The sequence below is a fragment of the Bos javanicus genome, chromosome 27 (genome assembly GCF_032452875.1).
Source record: "Bos javanicus breed banteng chromosome 27, ARS-OSU_banteng_1.0, whole genome shotgun sequence".
Taxonomy (NCBI): domain Eukaryota; kingdom Metazoa; phylum Chordata; class Mammalia; order Artiodactyla; family Bovidae; genus Bos; species Bos javanicus.
The window spans coordinates 24,835,157-24,855,635 of NC_083894.1; the positions used below are offsets into that span (position 1 = coordinate 24,835,157).

Consider the following 20,479-nt stretch of genomic DNA (forward strand, 5'->3'; position numbering starts at 1 on the left):
GAATAGAAGTCTCTGACCAAGTATCCACGGGTCAGCTCCTTCAGGCAGCAAATATAGACCCCTGGGGCAAAGAAAGGCCAGGGAAAGGGAACTTCCACACCTGTCATAAGTTTTGGTAGGAACATAGCAGATCACTGAGAAAAGGCTTTAAGAGACAACTGATATTCCAGCCCTGACTCTCCAGCCTGAACACAGATGGGAGACCATGAAAGAGATTCTTTCATTTCCTTCCGCAACCAGAGCCACCACCATCCACCTCCTGTGGCTCAAAGTGACTGAAGACTAAAAACAAAACAGTGATTTCCTAGCTGATAAAATTGAAACAAAGACAGACAGAAATAACTAAACTCTGGAAATATAACTGCTTCATCATTTCTTTGTATTTTTTATTAAACTTTTTTGAATTTTTTTTTTAAATTCTGCCCAGTTATGGCAATTAAATAGGAAACCACAATTACAACGCACAAACTGTGGCATGAAAAAAGAACACACACTCCATCAGAATGGACACCAAACCCTTTCCATTTTATTCATTCAAAAAGAGTCCAGTGCACAAGTGTCAAATATGAGCACTGGCGGTTTTTTTTCTTGGAAGGGGGAAAAAACATTTATTCTGGCAGCGCGTTTACAATTCCAGGAAGTGGTTTTGATACCACAAGATGCAGGAATAGAAACCATAACAAACGTGGAGGGCGTCTGTTTGCAAGGCAGGGACGACTTAGTTGGAGAAGATCCCCCTTTGTGCTTAGTGAATCGCCCATCAGTCAGCCTCCCCAGCTGAGTCTTCCCAGGTGTTGAAAGAGAGAATGGAATTTCCTGCATAGATGAAGAAAATTCCTATAGAGCAGTGTGTTTTCTGTATCTCCAACCTTCCCCTCTGCCCCAACGCGAGTTCTCAAGCTTTTCTGGAGCTGCTTTTGGTCACATGACCCTCTATCAGGATGACTTTTTTTTTGCTCAAATACATGTGACACCAAGCTTTCTTCTTACACTGCTTCTCTAAGGTCAGATGACAGCATACAGCATCACTGATCCAAAAAGAGCAGTTATTAAGAATGTGGGCATCTATATTCATCATAAGAGCACACACTTTGCAGGCTATGTCACCCAAAGGAACATTTTTTTTTTTTTTCTTCAGTTAATACAGTCCCCTGGGGAGTTAGCCTGAAGTCACTTTACCAAGCCTTTTTTGGGTCAAAGTCGGTTAATTTGACAGTTGAAGAACTGTCTCCTGCCAATTGGAAAACTTTGATGCCCAACAATTCAGTGGTCCGTAAAGCAATTAAATGTTACCATTCAGTTTACACTTACACACACATGCACACACACACAGGAGAACTGTGACAGAAGGATTAACAAGGTGAATCTTGTGACTGTTCCAAAAGAAAATTAAACTGCAAATTGGAGGTGTCATATTCAACTATTAAAATGCGGAACTAGTCTGATCCCATTTGATTTTACGATTGTAAGAAATCATGCTTGTTTGGAGGTTCTGGAGTTCATAAAGTTAATTGCTGGGGTACAAAACAGTCTACAGAAATTGATTTGTGTATTTTTTTTTTTTTTGCAATGCAGCCACTTGCTTCTTTGTTATTTTGTTTTTTAAATATGTGGAGACATTGTATACTGTGGCATTCCAAGAGACAATACTTTATAGAAGTAAACGAATAATACCGCTGACTAGTTTTTCTTGCCTTACCCTGGAAAGAAACAGTTTCACACATTTTTCAATCCACATGCAGAGGCGGCAGATGTAAACAGAGGCGTGCACACTCTTCAAAGAACATGTTACTATTGCAGTGGATGCTGTTTGGCCCTGATGAGGAGGAGAGAGCAGTTTGGTTGGTTGGCTTTTTAGGTTTTACGTCATGGAGATTTTACAACCAGGGTTTGACTAGTTTGTGGCAGTAGACCATCCAATCAGAGGTTCTGTATTTATAAATAACCAACGTGGGCTTGTGCTCTCCAATTAGGCAACTCACTATCTTAGGGTCTGATACCAGCTTTCAGAGAGCTCTGCTAAATTTCACAGACTCTGTTCTAGGGGGCAGTGGGGGGTGGGAACAGGACCTATTAGCAGAGCTCTTTGCATGCTTCGGAACTGACGCCTGACTAAGCTATTGCAAGACTCCACTTTTCCTTGGATATGTGGATCCCTTAATCCCCCTCCCCTGAAGAATCTTAATCACCAGGCCTCCATCAGACTATCACCCAGTGACCAGGGACCTTTACTGAAAAGGTGAGGAGGGGCTATTGCCTGAAATGCATGTTTAAGGTTCTTGATGATTATTGTCAACCTCTATGAACCAACACTTAAGCCATGAGCAAAGAGACAGGTATCTTTTCTTTTTTAAATCTGCGAAGGCTTAAAGAATAAACAACACGTCCGATGCTAAAGTAAGAAATCAGCCCCGTGTTGGCACAGTTCTCATCAGAATATTGCACCCAGTGTCAACTAATGCTAGAAGCTTCAAACTGTATAAATTTAAATGTATTTGTGTATTATAAAAATAAAGATAAACATATACATATTTTACACTAGTTATGGAACAGCAATGAATGGTCAGTCGATCCCTCTTTCACATTTAACAGAACTGAAATCTGAGTGCTCTGAATACTGCCACCTGTACTGGAATTATGGCTTATATGTGCACAGAAAAAAAAAAAATCCCTGAGAAGCCATTCGACTTTATTATTTTTTCTTTTCTTCAAGTAGCGCTCTCCTTGGAGGATCACAGTTCTGAGGTTCAGGTTGTCAAACATTTGCTCCATAGTCTCTCCTGTCCTTTCCCCCCGCTGCACCCTCCCTGCCTCATCTACAGGCTAGGTGTGCTCCCTCGCACGAAAACACCCTGAACACACATGCACGCGAATTCACAGAACACGCCTGGGAGTGTGAGGGTTTGCCAGGTACAGAAGATGGTCCAGGTGCATTCTGATGCTATTTTCTCCATGGAAATCCCACAGCCGTAGAAGTCACTGGTTTCTGTGCTTTTCCCCAGCGTTCTTCCTATGTGGATAGATGAGAAGAAAGCACAGAAATGAACCAGGGAAACAGGAAATGACATTCTCAATTATGAGAACAGTAAGCAATAATTTTTTTTCTGCCACAGATTTTCATGTCTACTTCTACAGCTCCATGTAAAATGGTAAATGCAGACAACTAATATTCCTACAAAGGAAAGAGGCTTTTTCACTAGAAAACTAGTCAAACATTTCTGTTCATGACATTAAATTCAGACATAAAGCAAGAACTAGATGAATTAGCCATAACTACAAGAAATGCTGGGCTGGAAGAATCACAAGCTGGAATCAAGATTGCCGGGAGAAATATCAATAACCTCAGGTATGCAGATGACACCACCCTTATGGCAGAAAGTGGAGGAACTCAAAAGCTTCTTGATGAAACTGAAAAGAGGAGAGTGAAAAAGTTGGCTTAAAGCTCAACATTCAGAAAACGAAGATCATGGCATCTGGTTCCATCACTTCATGGGAAATAGATGGGGAAACAGTGGAAACAGTGTCAGACTTTATTTTTGGGGCTCCAGAATCATTGCAGATGGTGATTGCAGCCATGAAATTAAAAGACACTTATTCCTTGGAAGGAGGGTTATGACCAACCTAGATAGCATATTGAAAAGCAGAGACATTACTTTGCCAACAAAGGTCCGTCTAGTCAAGGCTATGGTTTTTCCAGTGGTCATGTATGGATGTGAGAGTTGGATTGTGAAGAAAGCTGAGCACTGAAGAATTGATGCTTTTCAACTGTGGTGTTGGAGAAGACTCTTGAGAGTCCCTTGGACTGCAAGGAGATCCAACCAGTCCATTCTGAAGGAGATCAGTCCTGGGTGTTCTTTGGAAGGAATGATGCTGAAGCTGAAATTCCAGTACTTTGGCCACCTCATGCAAAGAGTTGACTCATTGGAAAAGACTCTGATGCTGGGAGGGAGGGGGCAGGAGGGGAAGGGGACGACAGAGGATGAGGTGGCTGGATGGCATCACCGACTCGATGGACATGAGTTTGAGTGAACTCCGGGAGCTGGTGATGGACAGGGAGGCCTGGAGTGCTGCAATTCATGGGGTCACAAAGAGTCGGACATGACTGAGCAACTGAACTGAACTGAACCTATCTACTGTAATTTCACAGCTTAACTAAGAACCCTGAACTCCAAACACAGCACTGTTCCTTTTCAAGAAGTACACACAGACACACTAAATAACTCCCTACAAGTAGGAATATATACTAAAACGTGAGAATGAGTGCCAAGATTGAAAGCATGATTTTACTTAAATACTGTCAAACTAAAACCTGGAGTTAGATGAACAGAAAATGAAGAAGCTGCTGCATCACCAGCTAATTAAAGTTTAAAGTTTAGTTGCTCAGTCGTGTCCGACTCTTTGCGACCCCACGGACTGTAGCCTACCAGGCTCCTGCACCCATGGGATTTTCCAGGCAAGAATACTGGAGTGGGTTGCTATTTCCTTTTCCAGAGGATCTTCCCGACCCAGGGATCGAACCCAGGTCTCCCATACTGTAGGCAGAGGCTTTACTGTCTTTAAACAAAGTGGTGTTCAATTCAGATAACATAGTTAGATGAAAACGTGTGAGATGCTCCCATCCCTTATTTTAGCTTTCCTGTAATGATGCATGACGTGATGTCTTTCAAACTGCTTGGCAACATTTAATAAAATAGATCCACTTCCACTACCCTCCACCCTGCATCTCTTTTTCAAAACTATTTATTTGGCTGCATCCAGTCTTAGCGGCAGCAGGTGAGATCTTCAGTCTTTTTTGCAGCATGCAGGATCTTTAGCTGTGGCATATGGGATCTAGTTCCCTGACCAGGGATTGAACTTGGGCCCCCTGCATTGGGAGCGTGGAGGCTTAGCCATTGGACCACCAGGGAAGTCGCTGGCATCCCTCTCTTAATACTGCCTGACTTTCTGGAAACTGATAATTTAGTATCTACCTAACACACAAGAATCGGCTGGGAGCATAGGATCAATAATGTCACCAAAAATAAGCACCTTCTATTCACTAAGTACTTACTACACGCCAGGAATGGCTGCCTTCACCATAGTGCATTATTTGATTAATCCTTAACTCTTAAAGCTCTAGCAGGTAGGCTCTGCCTTCACCAAAAAGGAAGCTAAGTTTCCAAGAGGTTAGATAACTTCCCCAAGGGCACACACCAGTGAACAGCAGGGCCAGGCCTTTAAAGAGGGTTATTTGACTCCGAGGTATGCTTGACAGCAAAAAGCAAGGCTGGAGCATGTGGGGCCCTCCGGGTAGTATCATGTTTCTTTGGCCCTGAGCCATGGGGACTTTCAGAAGGCCTGTTAATATAGTCAGCTTTTCAGAGAAGGTTTTGAAAACTGCCTCAAAATCAAGTAACCATACATCGAAGTGTAAAGAGGACGGCCGGGTGAAAACACCACTCCAGCCAAGCAGTTAACTCTGGTGCAGCGCGTTCTGGCTTCATGTGGGGGAGGTGCTACGTCTTGTTTTTCTTACCGAATCCAACAAATATGGAGAAACACAGACAGTTGTGTCTGGCCGCCTGCTCCCCTGGGCCACACGTAAGACTGAGAAACAGAAGAACACGTAATCAAGGGCACCCAGAGGGAATATTCCAGTGTTCAAGGGAGAAAAAGGAAACCCAGTCTGAACATTTTTCCACATGGATATCATTTTTCTTGTTTGGGTGCTGAGGGAGAGAGAAGAGCTGTCAATCACTAACCAGCACCCCCACCCCTACCCCACCACCTCTCTTTGCTCTTCCATCTCAAACTCGATCTCATCCGACAAGATCCACCTCAAATGCTACCTCCTGGGGTTCTTCCCAATTCTCCAGCAGGGTTCTTTCTTCTCTGTCCACAGGACTTAGTCGAGGCACCTGTCATTGCAGGTATCACATTTTAACTGAAATTAGACACAGGTTTCTCTGGTTGTATCTTTGGTTCCCATTCTCCCCAGGGAGGCTTTTATATTCCTGATTTGATTCTTAGATCCTGTTATTTTTGTACTGTCAACACGTGGCACAGTGCTTGTTACTGTTCAACTGATAAGTCACGTCTGACTCTCTGCGACCCCAGGGACTGCAGCAAGCCAGTCCTTCGCTGTATCTTCACTATAGTCCTTCACCATTTCCCAGAGTTTGCTCAAATTCATGTCCATTGAGTCAGTGATGCTATCTAACCATCTCATCCTCTGCCACCCTCTTCTCCTCCTGCCCTCAATCTTTCCCAGCATCAGGGTATTTTCCCAATGTGTTGGCTCTTCGCATCAGGTGGTCCACGTATTGGAGCTTCAGCATCAGTCCTTCCAATGAACATTCAAAGCTGATTTCCTTTAGGATTGACTGGTTGGCTCTCCTTGTAGTCCCAAGGGACTCTCAGTAGGCTTCTCCAACACCACAGCTTAAAAGCATCAATTCTTCCAGCTTTGTTTATAGTCCAACTCTGACATCCATACATGACCACTGGAAAAACCACAGCTTTGATGATAACAGACCTTTGTTGGCAAAGTGACGTCTCTGCTTTTTAATATGCTGTCTAGGTTTGTCATAGCTTTCCTTCCAGGGAGCAAACATCTTTTAATTTCATGGCTGCAGTCACTGCCCAAGAAAATAAAGTCTGTCACTGTTTCCATATTTTCCCCTACTATTTGCCATGAAGTGATGGAACCAGATGCCATGATCTTAGTTTTTTGTTTTTTTTTTTTTAATGCTGAGTTCTAAGTCAACTTTTTCATTGTCCCCTTTCACCCTCATCAAGAAGCTCTTCAGTTCCTCTTCACTTTCTGCCATTAGGCACAGTGGCCCGTGGAGGGCAAATACTCAACAAAGATTTGATGAGTGAAGGAGGAATAGGATGTCATGAGAAAGTCTCAGGCAAAAGACAGCCATGCTATAAGAGGGACAGATGAGAAGGGTGGAGGAGATGAGAAGGAAAGAGGGGCTGAGCACAGTCAGAAGGGCTGCTGTTGGTTTCTCAGGGGAGGGGACACACGGCCCGGGTCACAGGGATGATGGGGTGTCAAAAGGTAGGAGAGAAGGGGTGGCACCTGGCCGTGGACTGAGAGCAGGCCAGAGGCCAGGTGTGGCTGACCCTTCACAGTAAGGGAGTGTCACGTGTCAGAAGCAGGGCTGGGGTCGGCTTGGGAAGCCTTGTGGGTCTTGCCCAGGATTTTGAACTTGAACCATAATCACCAGGAAGCCATTCAAGGCTTGGCAATAGGGAGCAAGGTGATGGGGGTCTGCTGTTGAAAGATCCTATTGGTTTCAAGGACAAAATGACCAGCAAGGGGGAGGCAGGTTGAGATACCCACAGGGATCTTGGCAGAGACAGGACCACTACAAAGCACAGGTCGTGGACAGAGCTCAACGGCCAGCTTCACTCATTCAAGACACGCTGATGTGGGAAAGTTCTGCACGTAAACTCGGGGAGCTGAATAGATGGAAACGATTCCTTAAAAAAATAAGATGCACTGACAAGGTGGACGGCCGAGTATGGGAAGAGGGGGAGAAGAGTGAACAGACCCCCCGCCGACCCCCAGCCTGGCAGCGGGTGCAGGGCGAGGCCATCCCTGGAGACGGGAGGCACAGACCCCGAAGGGCTCTGGGGTGGAGGGCACAATGCACACCTATGGAGACCCTGGCACATCCAGGGGAGCTGCCACGTAGCCCACAAATCCCACAGGAGAAAGGAGAGGTCAGCGTGGGAGGCTTGACCCCAAATCCTCCCAGGTCACAGAACCTGCCCTTCCTGGGGTGTGACAGTGCACTCAGGGTATTTAAGAGCTTAGGCTGAAGTGATGCCATATCATGTTGTATTAAGCAGCTCTTTTCTGTCCACTGACGCTTTGCTCACCCTGGAGGGGCGGCCCCTCCCAGCATCAGCCAGTTAGTTTCCAGAGACAGTCAACCACTCAGATGCAAGCGTGTGCTTCTCAACTCCACACCAGGGGATCCAGAGTCCACACTCCCTGACCACGCCCTTTATCGGGAGCCACACTCCGGGCCACTATCCACCTGCCCTAATCACTCCAGGGCCAGGCTCCACATGACTCGGGCTGTCTTTATGCCCCAGACCCTGAGGCAACTGGCCCATCTTACACCTGCCCCCTGCCTTGCCTGCACCTTCCCACAGAAACCACAACAGGGGCTCCTCACACAGTTCCTCCCCCACCCTTGGCCTCCTGACCCTCCAGGTGCTTCTCCCTGTATCCCTGGGTCCCCCATACCCCGCCTGCCCCCTGCTCTAAGGAACTGTCATAAACTGTCTTCCCCCCAGCAGTCCTTTCCTGATGGGTTGGCCTCACTGTATGTCCGCTTTTCCATCCCCACAATGTCAACTGTCCAGACATTGAGAATACGAAAGGAAGGATCCCACCTGTCTGTCTATCCCAGGAACGCACAGTTAGGACACTGACATTACTAACTAGCTGTAGGCAGCCTCACAGAACCGCGTGAACTTCACCTTGACCCCTTCACAGCGGTGGGCAGGAAGGCGAGCCCGCTTTCTCTTCCACACACTCAGCACACACGCTCACCTGCTGTGCACAGTCACCTCATTAATACACTAGATAGTCCTAGGTAAGTCAGTGAGTGGATTCTACTCAAGCATCTATATTTGGATTTTGAGTTTTTTAAATTATTCCCTTTATAGGTCATCCACAGTATGCATACTAATATTTCTAGTAGAAATAACAGCTGAATTTATTGAATGACACTCAGTGTAAGGAATAATGCTAAATGTCTCCCCTGCAATGGTCTCTAAATGCAGCGAATGACCCCACGGGATGGTGCCGCTGTGCCCTGCACCCGTCATAGCCCCAACGAATCACAGGATTCAAACTTGGAGGCATAACTCCAGAATCCATCAAACAGGCTTGGGAAAATAAATACCAACACTGCTTTTTAAACACCTATTTGCTGTGTTAATCAGCTTGAGCTTTTCCTGATGTTATGTTTCTGCATTACATGAGTTTTTTAAAAAATGACTTTTTTTTTCAAAAAGGATCTAAGGTTACTGATATATGCATTATAGTAAATCAGGCAAAAGAATCGAGCAGTTTTCTTATTCTTAAATCCCCAACACATCTTGATTCTGGATAAAAGATTTGTAATCTTAAAGTGTCCAGCTCTTTGGAATCTCTTCATCCCAAACCCATCCTCCCACCGTTTCCCCCTAAACTCTCCAAGTCCTTAGGAAGCCCTTATCTATTTAAGAAACCCTCTCTGCTTCCCAGAGACTTACCCTTAAAAATTGGTGCTCCTAAAGTCACAGATTGGGTACAGTAAAAATGATGGCATAAGGGAAAGAAGCACTATCTTTTCCACTTAATTGTCCAAGAAAGTATGGAGATACCTGAGCAGAGAGGGAACAAATTCCAGTATCAATGTGGCTGATGGGAGACTAAATAATCAGAGAAACACTGTTCCTCCCAGCCAGTGACAGCAACAAGGCAGGGAGCTGTCTTACTCCTTATAGAGAACAAAACAAATCAATGCAAATCAGTGTGACATGCCCCACAGGCAACTTCCAGATTTCAGCCTCTTTTCCTTGTGAAATATCATCCCATCCCCACCCTGAGATCAGTGAAAAATTCTCCATTGTGATTAAGTCAAATTCATCCATTCCTTAAAAAAAAAAAAAAAAGTTTTTAATCAAGTCCATACTAACTGATCTCAGTGCATTTAAACATACTTTGCCCATCTAGTAAGATAAAGACCACAGAATCTTCTTCATTCTACTTTTTACAGAAGCTTATTTGAATTGGTCTTCAATATCCTTGTCTTAACAATATAACTGCCAAAATTCCTATGCAAAGTAATCATTCTACATTGGAGAATACTTGCAAACAGTAAGTAGCGGGAATCTGACTCAAATTGGAATGTTCCAGTATACACACAATAATCCAAGTTTGAAATGCAGTCTGAGCCTTGTCTTTTATTATCAGGAGACCACATGGAAGAATGTAAGTTGCACTCCAGTTTTTTTTTTTTAATTAATAATTTTTATTTTATACAATATTGTGTTAGTTTCAGGTATACAGAAAAGTGATTCAGTTTTACATGTACATATATTGATTCTTTTCCCATTTAGGTTATTACAGAATAGTAAGTAGAGTTCCCTGTGCTCTATATAGTAGGTCCTTGTTGGTTATCTGTTTTAAATATAATAGGGTGTATATGTCAATCCCAAGCTCCCAATTTATTTGTATTCTGCAACTTCACTGAATTCATTGATGAGCTCTAGTAGTTTTCTGGTAGCATCTTTAGGATTTTCTGTGTAATATCATGTTATCTGCAAATAGTGACAGTTTTATTTCTTCTTTTCCTAGTTGGATTCATTTAATTTCTTCTCTGATTGCCATGGCTAGGACTTCCAAAACTATGTTGAATAATAGTGGCTTGTCTTATTCCTAATCTTAGAGGAAATGCTTTCAGTTTTTTGGTACCACTGGGTGGCATTGTGAATGGCTGCTGCAAAACCTTCCTGTTCCATTCTATGTTTGAGTCCTGTGCCTCAAAAACTAACCATGCCTCTTCAAATAAGGAAAGCCCCCTTATCATTTCCTGCATGGTGAATCTATCCAGTTCTTCAGTTACTTCTTCTTCCTCTTGTCTCTATTCAGCCCTTCTCTGGACCTCCAACTCCATCAGATCTTCATTACTGAGTTCTTCGTGTTGCACAGCAGGAAGTTCAATGAAGTCATCCTCTTACAGATCTAGCTTGAAATAAAGATGCTGTACTACAGCACTCTGTACAGTGAGTGCTAGTCGCTCAGTCGTGTCCGACTCTTTTCGACCCCACAGACTGTAGCCCGCCAGGCTCCTCTGTCCATGGGATTTCCTGGGCAAGAATACTGGAGTAAGTAGCCATTCCCTTCTCCAGGGGATCTTCATGACCCAGGAATCGAACCCATATCTCCTGCATTGCAGGCAGATTCTTTACCGCTGAGCCAACGGGGAAGCCCTGCTCTTCGTTAACCATTTCTTGTATCTTCTCTATCTGTTCCTCCATTCTTTTTCTGAGATCTTGGATCATCTTTACTATCATTACTCTGAATTTATTTTCAGATAGCTTGCGTATATCTACTTCACCTTAGGTGTTCCGGGGTTTTCTCTTGTTCCTTCATCTGGGACTTGTTTCTCTGCTATTTTGTCTAACTTTCTGTCACTGTGGTTTCTGTTCTGCAGGACTGTAGTTCTTGCTTCTGCTGTGTGCTTCATGGTGGATGAAGTTGGTCTAAGGGGAGAGGTGGGCAGCTGTGGGCTCAGGAAGACATTAGGCAGCCTGTCTGCAGATGGGTGGGGCTGTGTTTCCATCTCTTTGGTTGTTTGGCCTGAGTCATCCCAGCCCTTGAACCTATAGGCTGTTGGGTGGGGCCAGGTCTTGGTGAAAAAATGGCAGCCTCCAGGAGGGCTCATGCCAATGAGTACTCCCCAGAACTACTGCTGAGAGAATCTTTGTCCCCACAGTGAGCCACAGTCCCCCCCCAGCACCTTCACAGGAAACCCTCCAATAGCAGCAGACAGGTCTGGCCCCGGCTCTTGTGAGGTCACTGCATTTTACCCTGGGTCCTGGGGCACACGAGGTCTTGTGTTTTCCCTTCAAGAATGGAGTTTCTGTTTGCCCCAGTCCTGTGCAATTCCTGCGATCAAACCCACTGGTCTTCAAAGCCAGATGCTCTCAGGGCTCTTCTTCCCAATGCCAGACCCCCAGGCTGTGGAGCCTGACCCAGGACTCAGCAGTTTCACTCCTGTGGGAGAACCTCTGCATTATAATAATTCTCTGCTTTTGTGAGTCACCCACCTGGGTGGGAATGGAACTTGATTTGATTGCAATGGTGCCCCTATTCTACCATCTTGTGGTGGTGTCTATATGTGTCTTTGGATCCAGGATCTTTTTTTGGTAGGTTCCAGGGTTTTGTGTTTTGCTGTTCAGCAGTTAGTTGTGATTTTGTTTCCATGAGATGGAGTGAGCATGTCTCCTCCTCCTCTGCTGTCTTGTCTCTGCCTATTGAATGTCTCTCTCATATGTCTTAAGGTAAAAGACATGTCTTAGCTATATGCATAGCTAGCCTTCTAGATCCCGTCTTTTAAATGAAAATCAGTAGATAAATTAAGTTAAACGGCAGTTTTTCAGAATATATACTTTTGATAAAGGAAGGAAATCTCTTTGTAAATGAAAAAGAGAAATATTCTAAGGTATCTAAAAATGAAAGGCAAACAGCAAGCTGCCATTTCCCCAAAGAAGTTCACACTTCCCTTCCAAATTGGAATTTTAAGTATCTCAACCTGAAGAGCAATAAAATGGAGACAGGAATTCAGAGACAAAAGTTCTAAAAATAAATTTATTCTACTTTCTCCTTGCTTTCCCCACTGAAAAAATATTTTTGCTCCCTCTGATCCCTCATGACCAAGGCTCAGTACCCCTTTAATGTCTAGACTAAAGGTCAGTGAGGTTGCCTCTCAGAAGTTCTGCAGGGGAAATGTGAGGGATGGATATGTTAATTAACTAGGTGATGGGAATCCTTTCACAGTGAATGTGGATATCAAATCACAATGTACACTTTAAATATCTTACAATTTTATTTATCAATTTTACCCTAGCAAAGCTAAAAAAAAAAAATCACTGGTTGCCAAGGGTTAAAAGTGGAGGCAGGGATAAATAGGGGGAGCATAGAGGATTTTCAGGGCAGTGAAAATATTGTGTGTGATACTGCAATGCTGGATCACATCATTCTGCATTTTGTTCAAACCCATGAAATGTACAACACCAAGTGTGAATCCTAATATAAAGAATGGACTTCGGGTGATGAGGTGTCTGTGGGACAAATGTTCCACTCTGGTGGGAGATGTTGATGGTGGGGGATGGCGGGTATATGGAATCTTTCTGGACCTTGTGCTCCATTTCACTGTGAACCTAAAACTGCTCTAAAAAACTAAGTCAGGGTTTTAAAATATTGCTCCCTATACTTTAAAAGAGTTCTGAAGGAGGCTGATTTTTCTCCAAGAAACACCATTTCCCTCCTATTGTGCAGTAAACAGAGGACTGGCAGTGGGGGAAGCAAGTCAGTTCACTGCCTTTAGACAGCACTGGGCCAGGGATAACAAGTGTTCATATGAATTTCTTTAAAAATATCTTTAACACCAACACAGCAGGGAGCAAGGCCATTACTGAAAGTGGCACTAAAAATATTTATTTTCTGCATAGAACCAGGTATTGTATTAGACAGAAGTAATTGCATGTGGGCATGAAATTTCTCTTTGAAATGATGAAAATGTTCTAGGATGAGACTGTGATGATGGTTGTCCAACTCTATAGATATATGAACCATTAAATAGGCACCTTTTATGAAAGTGTACAGATAAAGCTTTAAAAAATGTATCAGAATCCATATTCTTTAGGATGAGAAGTTTTCAAAGCAACCCAGCAGATCTGCTACTAAATGAACTTTCATCTCATCTCAAAGGCAGATATCTTTGAAAATCAGCCCAGGATCACCAGAGTATGGAAATACTCATATTTCTATCTGATAATCAGCAAAGGCACCAAGGAGTCACTCAGATGCTAGGTTTCTCCCTGGAAGGTGAGGTGTAAGCGGACAGGCATTCCATTCAATTCATGTAACCTCTTCCCAATGAAATGCTTCCCAAAGTGACTTAATGAGAGTAAGTCACTCTTTTTTTAATCACTACTTACTCTTTATTTTCTCTCTGCAGGGGAACAAAACAGCTAGAAATTTTTTTTAAATGATAGAAGAGAAAGCTTGGAATTCATAAGGAAGATCCAATCAAATAATAGTCATCAGTGGTTTTTGCTTGTAAAGCTCAGCATAGCACCATTAATTTACATGTGGTCCGAGGCAGGTTGTTAATGACCAGTCTTATTTGACCTATAAGGAAGAGGCGTAAAATGGTCAAACAGGGAGTTAGCGATGGACAGGGAAGCCTGGCATGCTGCAGTCCATGGGGTCGCAAAGAGTCGGACGCTACTGAGAGGCTGAACTGAACTGAAACTGGTCATAGAGCTTTGAATGCCTCTTTAAAAAATACTAAGATCTAGATCAGTGACCTACGAATTGGGTGATTATTCTGGCTTTCCTGGGATGGTTCTGGTTGGTGCCTGTCGTCCTGGCATGATTACTAAGAATTTCTCCTGAAGATTAGACTTGCTGGCCTCTCACCTGGGAGCCATGGGGGTGGGGGCGGGGGTGGGTGGGAGAACTTCAGTGAGTAGAACCTCCAGCACACACACTGGACGACCATCTGAGTGACTCTTGTTTCTTAAAGCCTAGTGCCTAGCCCTAGAAATTCTGACACCCATGCCTGATCAAGGAAGTCTGATCTTGACCATCGACCTGCGTTTCAGGGGATGAGAGAGTCATAAAAGGTTACTCTCTAGTGACTTGCCTAAGTTAACTGCGGCTGGAGTTGCAAAACCCAGGCAGTAACTCCAGTCTCCCCAAGTCTCACTCTCAGGCTCAGACCCACGCTGTGTGGGCCTAAGGACCATCTGCTGGGACAGTTACCCTCATTGGTCCCCAAATCTCCCACATTTGGTTCACTGCTGTCCACTTGTAAATTAGAGCCTACACTGGGTCATGCAGGGCCTGTTGGTTTACATTTTGTTCTCCAGGATGTTCCTTTATTTAGAATTGAGAGTTACCCTCTAAACCTACCATCCATTCTATGAGACCCCTTTAAAAGAATCCATTTCAGAACAAAACTATTCACAGAGCTGGGTCAACAGCAGGTCAGTCACTAAAGGTATCCCCTCCAGCATCCCGATGTCTCAGGCCATGAGGCTCTGATTACCCAAGACTTTAAAGCTGCTTGTTCGTATCAGGTACAAGAAACTGGGTAAGAGGGGAGCTGATAGCATTTCTGCAGGACATCAGGAGCCCATGAAAAGACACCGATAACAGCAGCTCAGTGCCACTGTGGTTTCTGAACAAACGGATGTTTTAACTCCGACCTCTATCTTGCCTACTAAATGCCACATAGCTATGACAAACAATAGGTTACCATCTCTCCTGGCTCAGGAAAATCTATACCCAGGCAGAATCTACTGAACAGTCGTTTCCCTCCATCCCAGACCTTGCTGTTTCTATAAGATCCCTTTATACTCACCCTATCTGTAAGAGAGGGACCAGCGGAGACCAATTCAAAGAATGGTAACATTTTGTTTGGTATGCTCAGGGCAGGGGAATGGTCATTAAATAAGAAAAGCTGTAGAATATTCCTGCTTGGTTACTATGTAATCCTAAGAAGCACGTCAAGGTCTTACAGGGTCAATATACTATTCATATACTAGTGATGAATTACCACTATGTACATGTTAACCTTCAAAAGCATTCTAAAGAGAAGAGCCGAGAGAAGTTTCCCTTGGGTGTTCAGTGATGTTTTCCAGCAAAGATGGATTAGGGATGTTCTGTCTAATGAGTCAGCTGCTTTAGAGAAAAGGGGGCAGCTATGAATGCATGAGAAAGCCCCTGCAGACCCCCACTCTGCAGACACTTGGAGGGTCGAGAGACATGAGTTCCTATCACACAAGCTCTCAGGAATGCAGCCTGATAGCAAGTTTCTCAAGATGCATGACAGGTCACCATTCTCCAGTGTGAACTTTCCAACCTCCCTACACAAAGCTTAGATATGGGGGGGGAAAAAAAATTCTGTATGGTCAACTAAGAAGAAAAATGGAAATTTCCTTCATGAATCCTTTGCTGATATCACCCAGATGACCAGGGACTGCTACTTTTCAAGATTTGCAATAGAAAGAAAGGTATTTCATCTCAGTGTAAAAGTGGGCTGTTGGGTTCTTAACACTACAGAAAAAGCCAAACAGATGAGTTAACCTAAATTCATCATGTGAGTTTAATGCTAACATTGTATATGGAAGTTAGTTCACACGGGCATGTTCTGTGTCTTTAAGTCCATTTTGGGGAGGGTGGGGGCAAACCACAGCCTCTGATTGTCAGGACTGATAGAGAATCAGAGACCCGCAAGCAAGAAAGGGGTCTACTTCAGATTTTCTACAGCTTTTCTTACTTAATGAGCTCTCACTGTTTTCTGATCCAATGGCAGAATTAAAAGAAAAAACTGCTCTCTTTAGTTGCATTATATCTGCAAGTATACTAAAAAATAGTCATATACTTTAAATGAGTGAGCTGTATAATAGGTGGGTAATATGTCAAGAAAGCTATTTTAAAATGCTCTAACTTTTATCAGCAAAAGAAAACCTGAATAATAACAAATAACAAATAACAAAACATGAAAGTTCCTAGTTTGTTGTATAAGCCATGGTTTTGCTATCACCCAGAAAACTAGGTCTGCTCCCGGAGGGGGGCTTTTCAGAGTTTGATGAAAGGTACTTTAACGTGGCTTTTCGTTCTCACAGTGACTGAGGCAGGTCCAAAAGTGAGGGACGGGGGCTATGGGGTCAGAACTCACTTGGAACACGGGCTGATCACAGTTGGTGTGGGTGGGTAAACCAAGGCAACATTCACTCGCTCGCTGCCGTTCTTGGGGCAGATGATCTCTGCCACTCCTTCTGGTCTGGGCTGACTCAGCAACTCCCCTGCAGGCAGAGAGAGAAACATGCGTTAATGAGTCGGGTATACATAGCTTGTATGAAAGTTCTTGTGAGAACCTACTCACAAGGTATCATCCCAGTAGCTTTCAGTGTTTCGTATGCATGTGTATGTTTGTGTCTGCACACCTCTAAATCTGTGCTGTGCTTACTCTCTCGGTCATGTCCGACTCTTTGCTACAACATGGGCTGTAGCCCGCCAGGCTCCTCTGTCCATGGGATCCTCCAGGCAAGAATACTGGAGTGGGTTGCCATGCCCTCCTCCACAGGATCTTTACAACCCAGGGATCAAACCCAGGTCTCCCGCACTGCAGGCGGATTTTACCATCTGAGCCACCAGGGAAGCCCTAATGAATGAGACTTGCCTTCAAAAATGGGACTACCCTGTGACTTCCCTGGTGGTCTAGTGGTTAAGACTCTGCACTTCCACTGCACGGGGCACAGGTTCAATCCCTGGCCGGGGAACTAAGATCCCACGTGCTACATGCTATAGCAATTAATAAATACAGGTTTAAAAAAACAAACACAAGTTGGACCACCATAGAGAGGAATCCAGCACTTGGGGGTGGGGGGAACAGGGGAGGTAGGAAGGAGGAGTGAGTCAGAGAACAATCAATCAGTCAGAGCAAAACAGGCTTTGTCCTTAGAACATTCTCCACGGTGAGGTGGACAAACTGCTAACGGTGGTGGTGGGAGGCCACCGTTCCAGACAAAGACAGCATCTGCTGCTATTTTCCTCACCTTCCTTTCCACAGACGGGCTCCAGAGATCTGTATCTAGACATCGCAGCAAACTGAGCCAGGGTCCCTGGAGCCCCAGAGAGGCAGAGCTGCCAAGGAGGCGTTCATAATTAGGATCTGGGCAGATGGGAGTCGCGGCAGCCTTGCAACAAAGCCCTGCGTTAATGATCTGGAAGGGCATTCAACTAAAGGTGTGTTATCAAGGTAAACAGCCCAGCTTCAAGCTGGCAAGAGGATTTCCTGGGTGGGTAGGTGTGCAGATTTGAAAGGACCAACACAATGCTCTCTTATGAGTCATGGGAGCTAGTAAAAACAGATAATTCACTTACTGGATTACCACAAGCCCCAAAGGAAATCTGTGTACTCTGCCCTGGTTGGTCTCTCCAACCAGATCATCAAATCCCCCCTAAGACCAGCGGTGCCTTTGGTTTCCTCCCCACCGTCCACTTAACCAGGAGCACCCTGACCTTTCTCTGTTTTCATGGTCAGCATGGTGCTCTTGCTCAGAAAATTTCAAAAAACAGATTTTGGTGGACAATGGTGCCAAATCCCCCTACTTAGAAAGTAAATAAACCAAAGAGACCAATCATATGCCAACTGGGGAAAGATGCTACTGCAAATAAAACACCGACTCTGTGACAGCCATCGCTTGTATTACTGATTTGAAATTCTAGGGAACCAGAGTGTATGCCAACCTGTGAGGATACAAACTAAAAATCCTCTGCCTCAAAATCCATATATCTAAACATCTCACCTTCAGCAGAACTCACATTGAGAGAGCATAACCATATCCCAGCACTGAACAGACAGCTGTACATATACCTGTCATTTCCTCTTTACAATGTTACTATAAGGTTTATCTTCATTCTGCAAAAGTAAAAAGTGTGAAAGTGTTAGTTGCTCACTTGTATCTGACTCTGAGACTCCATGGACTGTAGCTGGTCAGGCTCCTCTGTCCATGGAATTATCCAGGTAAGAATCTGTAGCCGGTTGCCATGCCCTCTTCCGAGAGATCTTCCCGACCCAGGGATTGAACCCAAGTCTCCCACATTGCAGGCAGATTTTTTACCATCTGAGCCACGGGGGAAGGCTGTTTTGTAAAAGAGGAAGCTAATATGCAGGGAGGTTATGTGATGTACCTAGAGTCAAGCCTAGGCAGGGACTGAATGGGGAATGTGACCTGGGGAGCCCATCTCTGGGGCTCTTCCCCCCCCCCCACCCCCGCAAGGTGGAGACTGCTGCTTTACTCCAGAACACATCTTTCATAGAAAAGTAGTCCAAAAATGCTATTATTCAGTAATGAACTAAGTATTGACGTATTTGTACTCTTATGAAAGACAACTATTTCCTGGTTTGAACATTCTTATATGGCTTTGAACAATATGATCTAATGTAATTTGAGTTTCTTAACCGAGCTAAGGGCTTGCAGGAGACATAAGGGGTGCAGGTTTGATCCCTGGGTCTGGAAGATCCCCTGCAGGAGGGTGTGGCAACCCACTCCAGTATTCTTGCCTGGAGAATCCCATGGACCAAGAAGCCTGGGGGGTTATGGTTCATGGGGTCGTAGAGAGGCAGACACGACTAAAATGGCTGAGCACACACAACCAAACTAATATAAACACCAAATGACTACAAAAGTTAATTTAGCATCATTTGCTTGTATGGCAACCCACTCCAGTACTCTTGCCTGGAAAATCCCATGGACAGAGGAGCCTGGTGGGCTGCCGTCTATGGGGTTGCACAGAGTCGGACACGACTGAGCGACTTCACTTTCACGCATTGGAGAAGGAAATGGCAACCCACTCCAGTGTTCTTGCCTGTAGAATCCCAGGGACAGGGGAGCCTGGTGGGCTGCTGTCTATGGGGTCGCACAGAGTCGGACACAACTGAAGTGACTTAGCAGCAGCTTGTATCATGGATACATGGTATCTGACACCAGCCAGGAAAAAATCTCAAATTATAAAAATGAAAATTAAAAACATAAACATGAAATGCTCTCAAAGTCATAAAATGAACCAAAGTAAAAGTGTGTTACACCAGACTGAGCCTTGGAAGGCATCCAGTCCAAATACCACTTTATGAGTCAGAAGCTCTCTGAGTTTAACAGATTTGCTCCAAGTCCCACAGAGAACTTTAAACCAACCAACCGACCACGTACCATGGGGCTACAACTGTCCCAAGAGGATGTTCTGAACCACTCATGCCTGTTAACATCCCCACTCCTGGGCCGCCCTCCCATGCTTCCTCACCTGATATTTTCAATTTCTACTTTCTGTCCCAAGGTTACTCCCAAGGCTTGAACCTAAACTGGAGATCTCTGGCTTCCCCTGAGAACTCTCTCCCAGTTGGAAATTTCACACAGGCTTGGCTCCTTCTGCCTGCAGCTGCCTAAGAGCCCAGGATAACAAATGCAGATGGTAAGCCCCTACCCTGGCTTCCCCGACTTCTCAGTGGTAAAGAATCCACCTGCAACACAGGAGATACGGGTTCAATACCTGGGTCTGGAAGATCCCCTGGAGGAGGAAATGACAACCCATTCCAGTATTCTTGCCTGAAAAACCCCATGGTCAGAGGAGCGTGGTGGGCTATAGTCCTAAAAAAGGGTTGCAAAGAGTCAGACACAACTGAACTTCTGAGCCCACAGGGCACAGATCCCCGCCCCAGGCTGCGGTTCCTGCATGGCTGGCTTCCTTGCTGGGGGTACTGCAGGTTTTGGTGAGAAGACCAGTTTGCCAGAGAATTTGAAATAACTTGCAGTTGACTATTAAGCACTGGCTATCAGTTTCTCTAAACCAAGAGCTTTATGCTCCCCGCCCCAGATTTCCAGACTCACAAAGGAAAGGTCTAGGTAACTGATTTTGCTTGGGTCCTACCCCAGCAGCTCTGCCAGCCACTGAAACAGTTGGAAAGTTGAAGGCATCAAGAAATTTCATGCATATGAAGATTTCACTTGAACTGTGGAAGACAGAGCAAGAAACAGAATTGCTCACAAGCTCCAGGACGCATGTGCACTCAAACAAACTACTGTACAGGGCCAGGATTCTGAGGATTTAAGAAATGGTTCAGGATGGGGAACACATGTATACCTGTGGCGGATTCATTTTGATATTTGGCAAAGCTAATACAATTATGTA

At 44.6% G+C, this 20,479-nt stretch overlaps 1 protein-coding gene and 1 non-coding gene across 4 annotated transcripts in view; one reads left to right on the forward strand and one right to left on the reverse strand.

Annotated features, from left to right (window-relative positions):
- Positions 1-358: 358 nt before the first annotated feature.
- The window catches only part of MFHAS1 (multifunctional ROCO family signaling regulator 1), a 112,659-nt gene continuing 92,538 nt past the window's right edge, over positions 359-20,479 (reverse strand). Inside the window, exons 2-4 of one of the 3 annotated variants that reach the window (XM_061404374.1) lie at positions 16,467-16,593; positions 9,262-9,372; positions 359-3,010 (exon numbers count right to left, since the gene is read on the reverse strand). In XM_061404374.1, coding sequence (XP_061260358.1) covers positions 9,345-9,372; positions 16,467-16,593 — 155 coding nt within the window. In that variant the 3' untranslated portion in view covers positions 359-3,010; positions 9,262-9,344. Of the gene's footprint in view, positions 3,011-9,261; positions 9,373-16,466; positions 16,594-20,479 lie in introns of those variants that run through there. The other 2 variants (XM_061404373.1, XM_061404375.1) reach the window with 2 other exon arrangements.
- Positions 16,998-17,070, forward strand: TRNAG-UCC (transfer RNA glycine (anticodon UCC)). The gene has a single exon. It is a non-coding gene; the product is annotated as a tRNA-Gly (tRNA).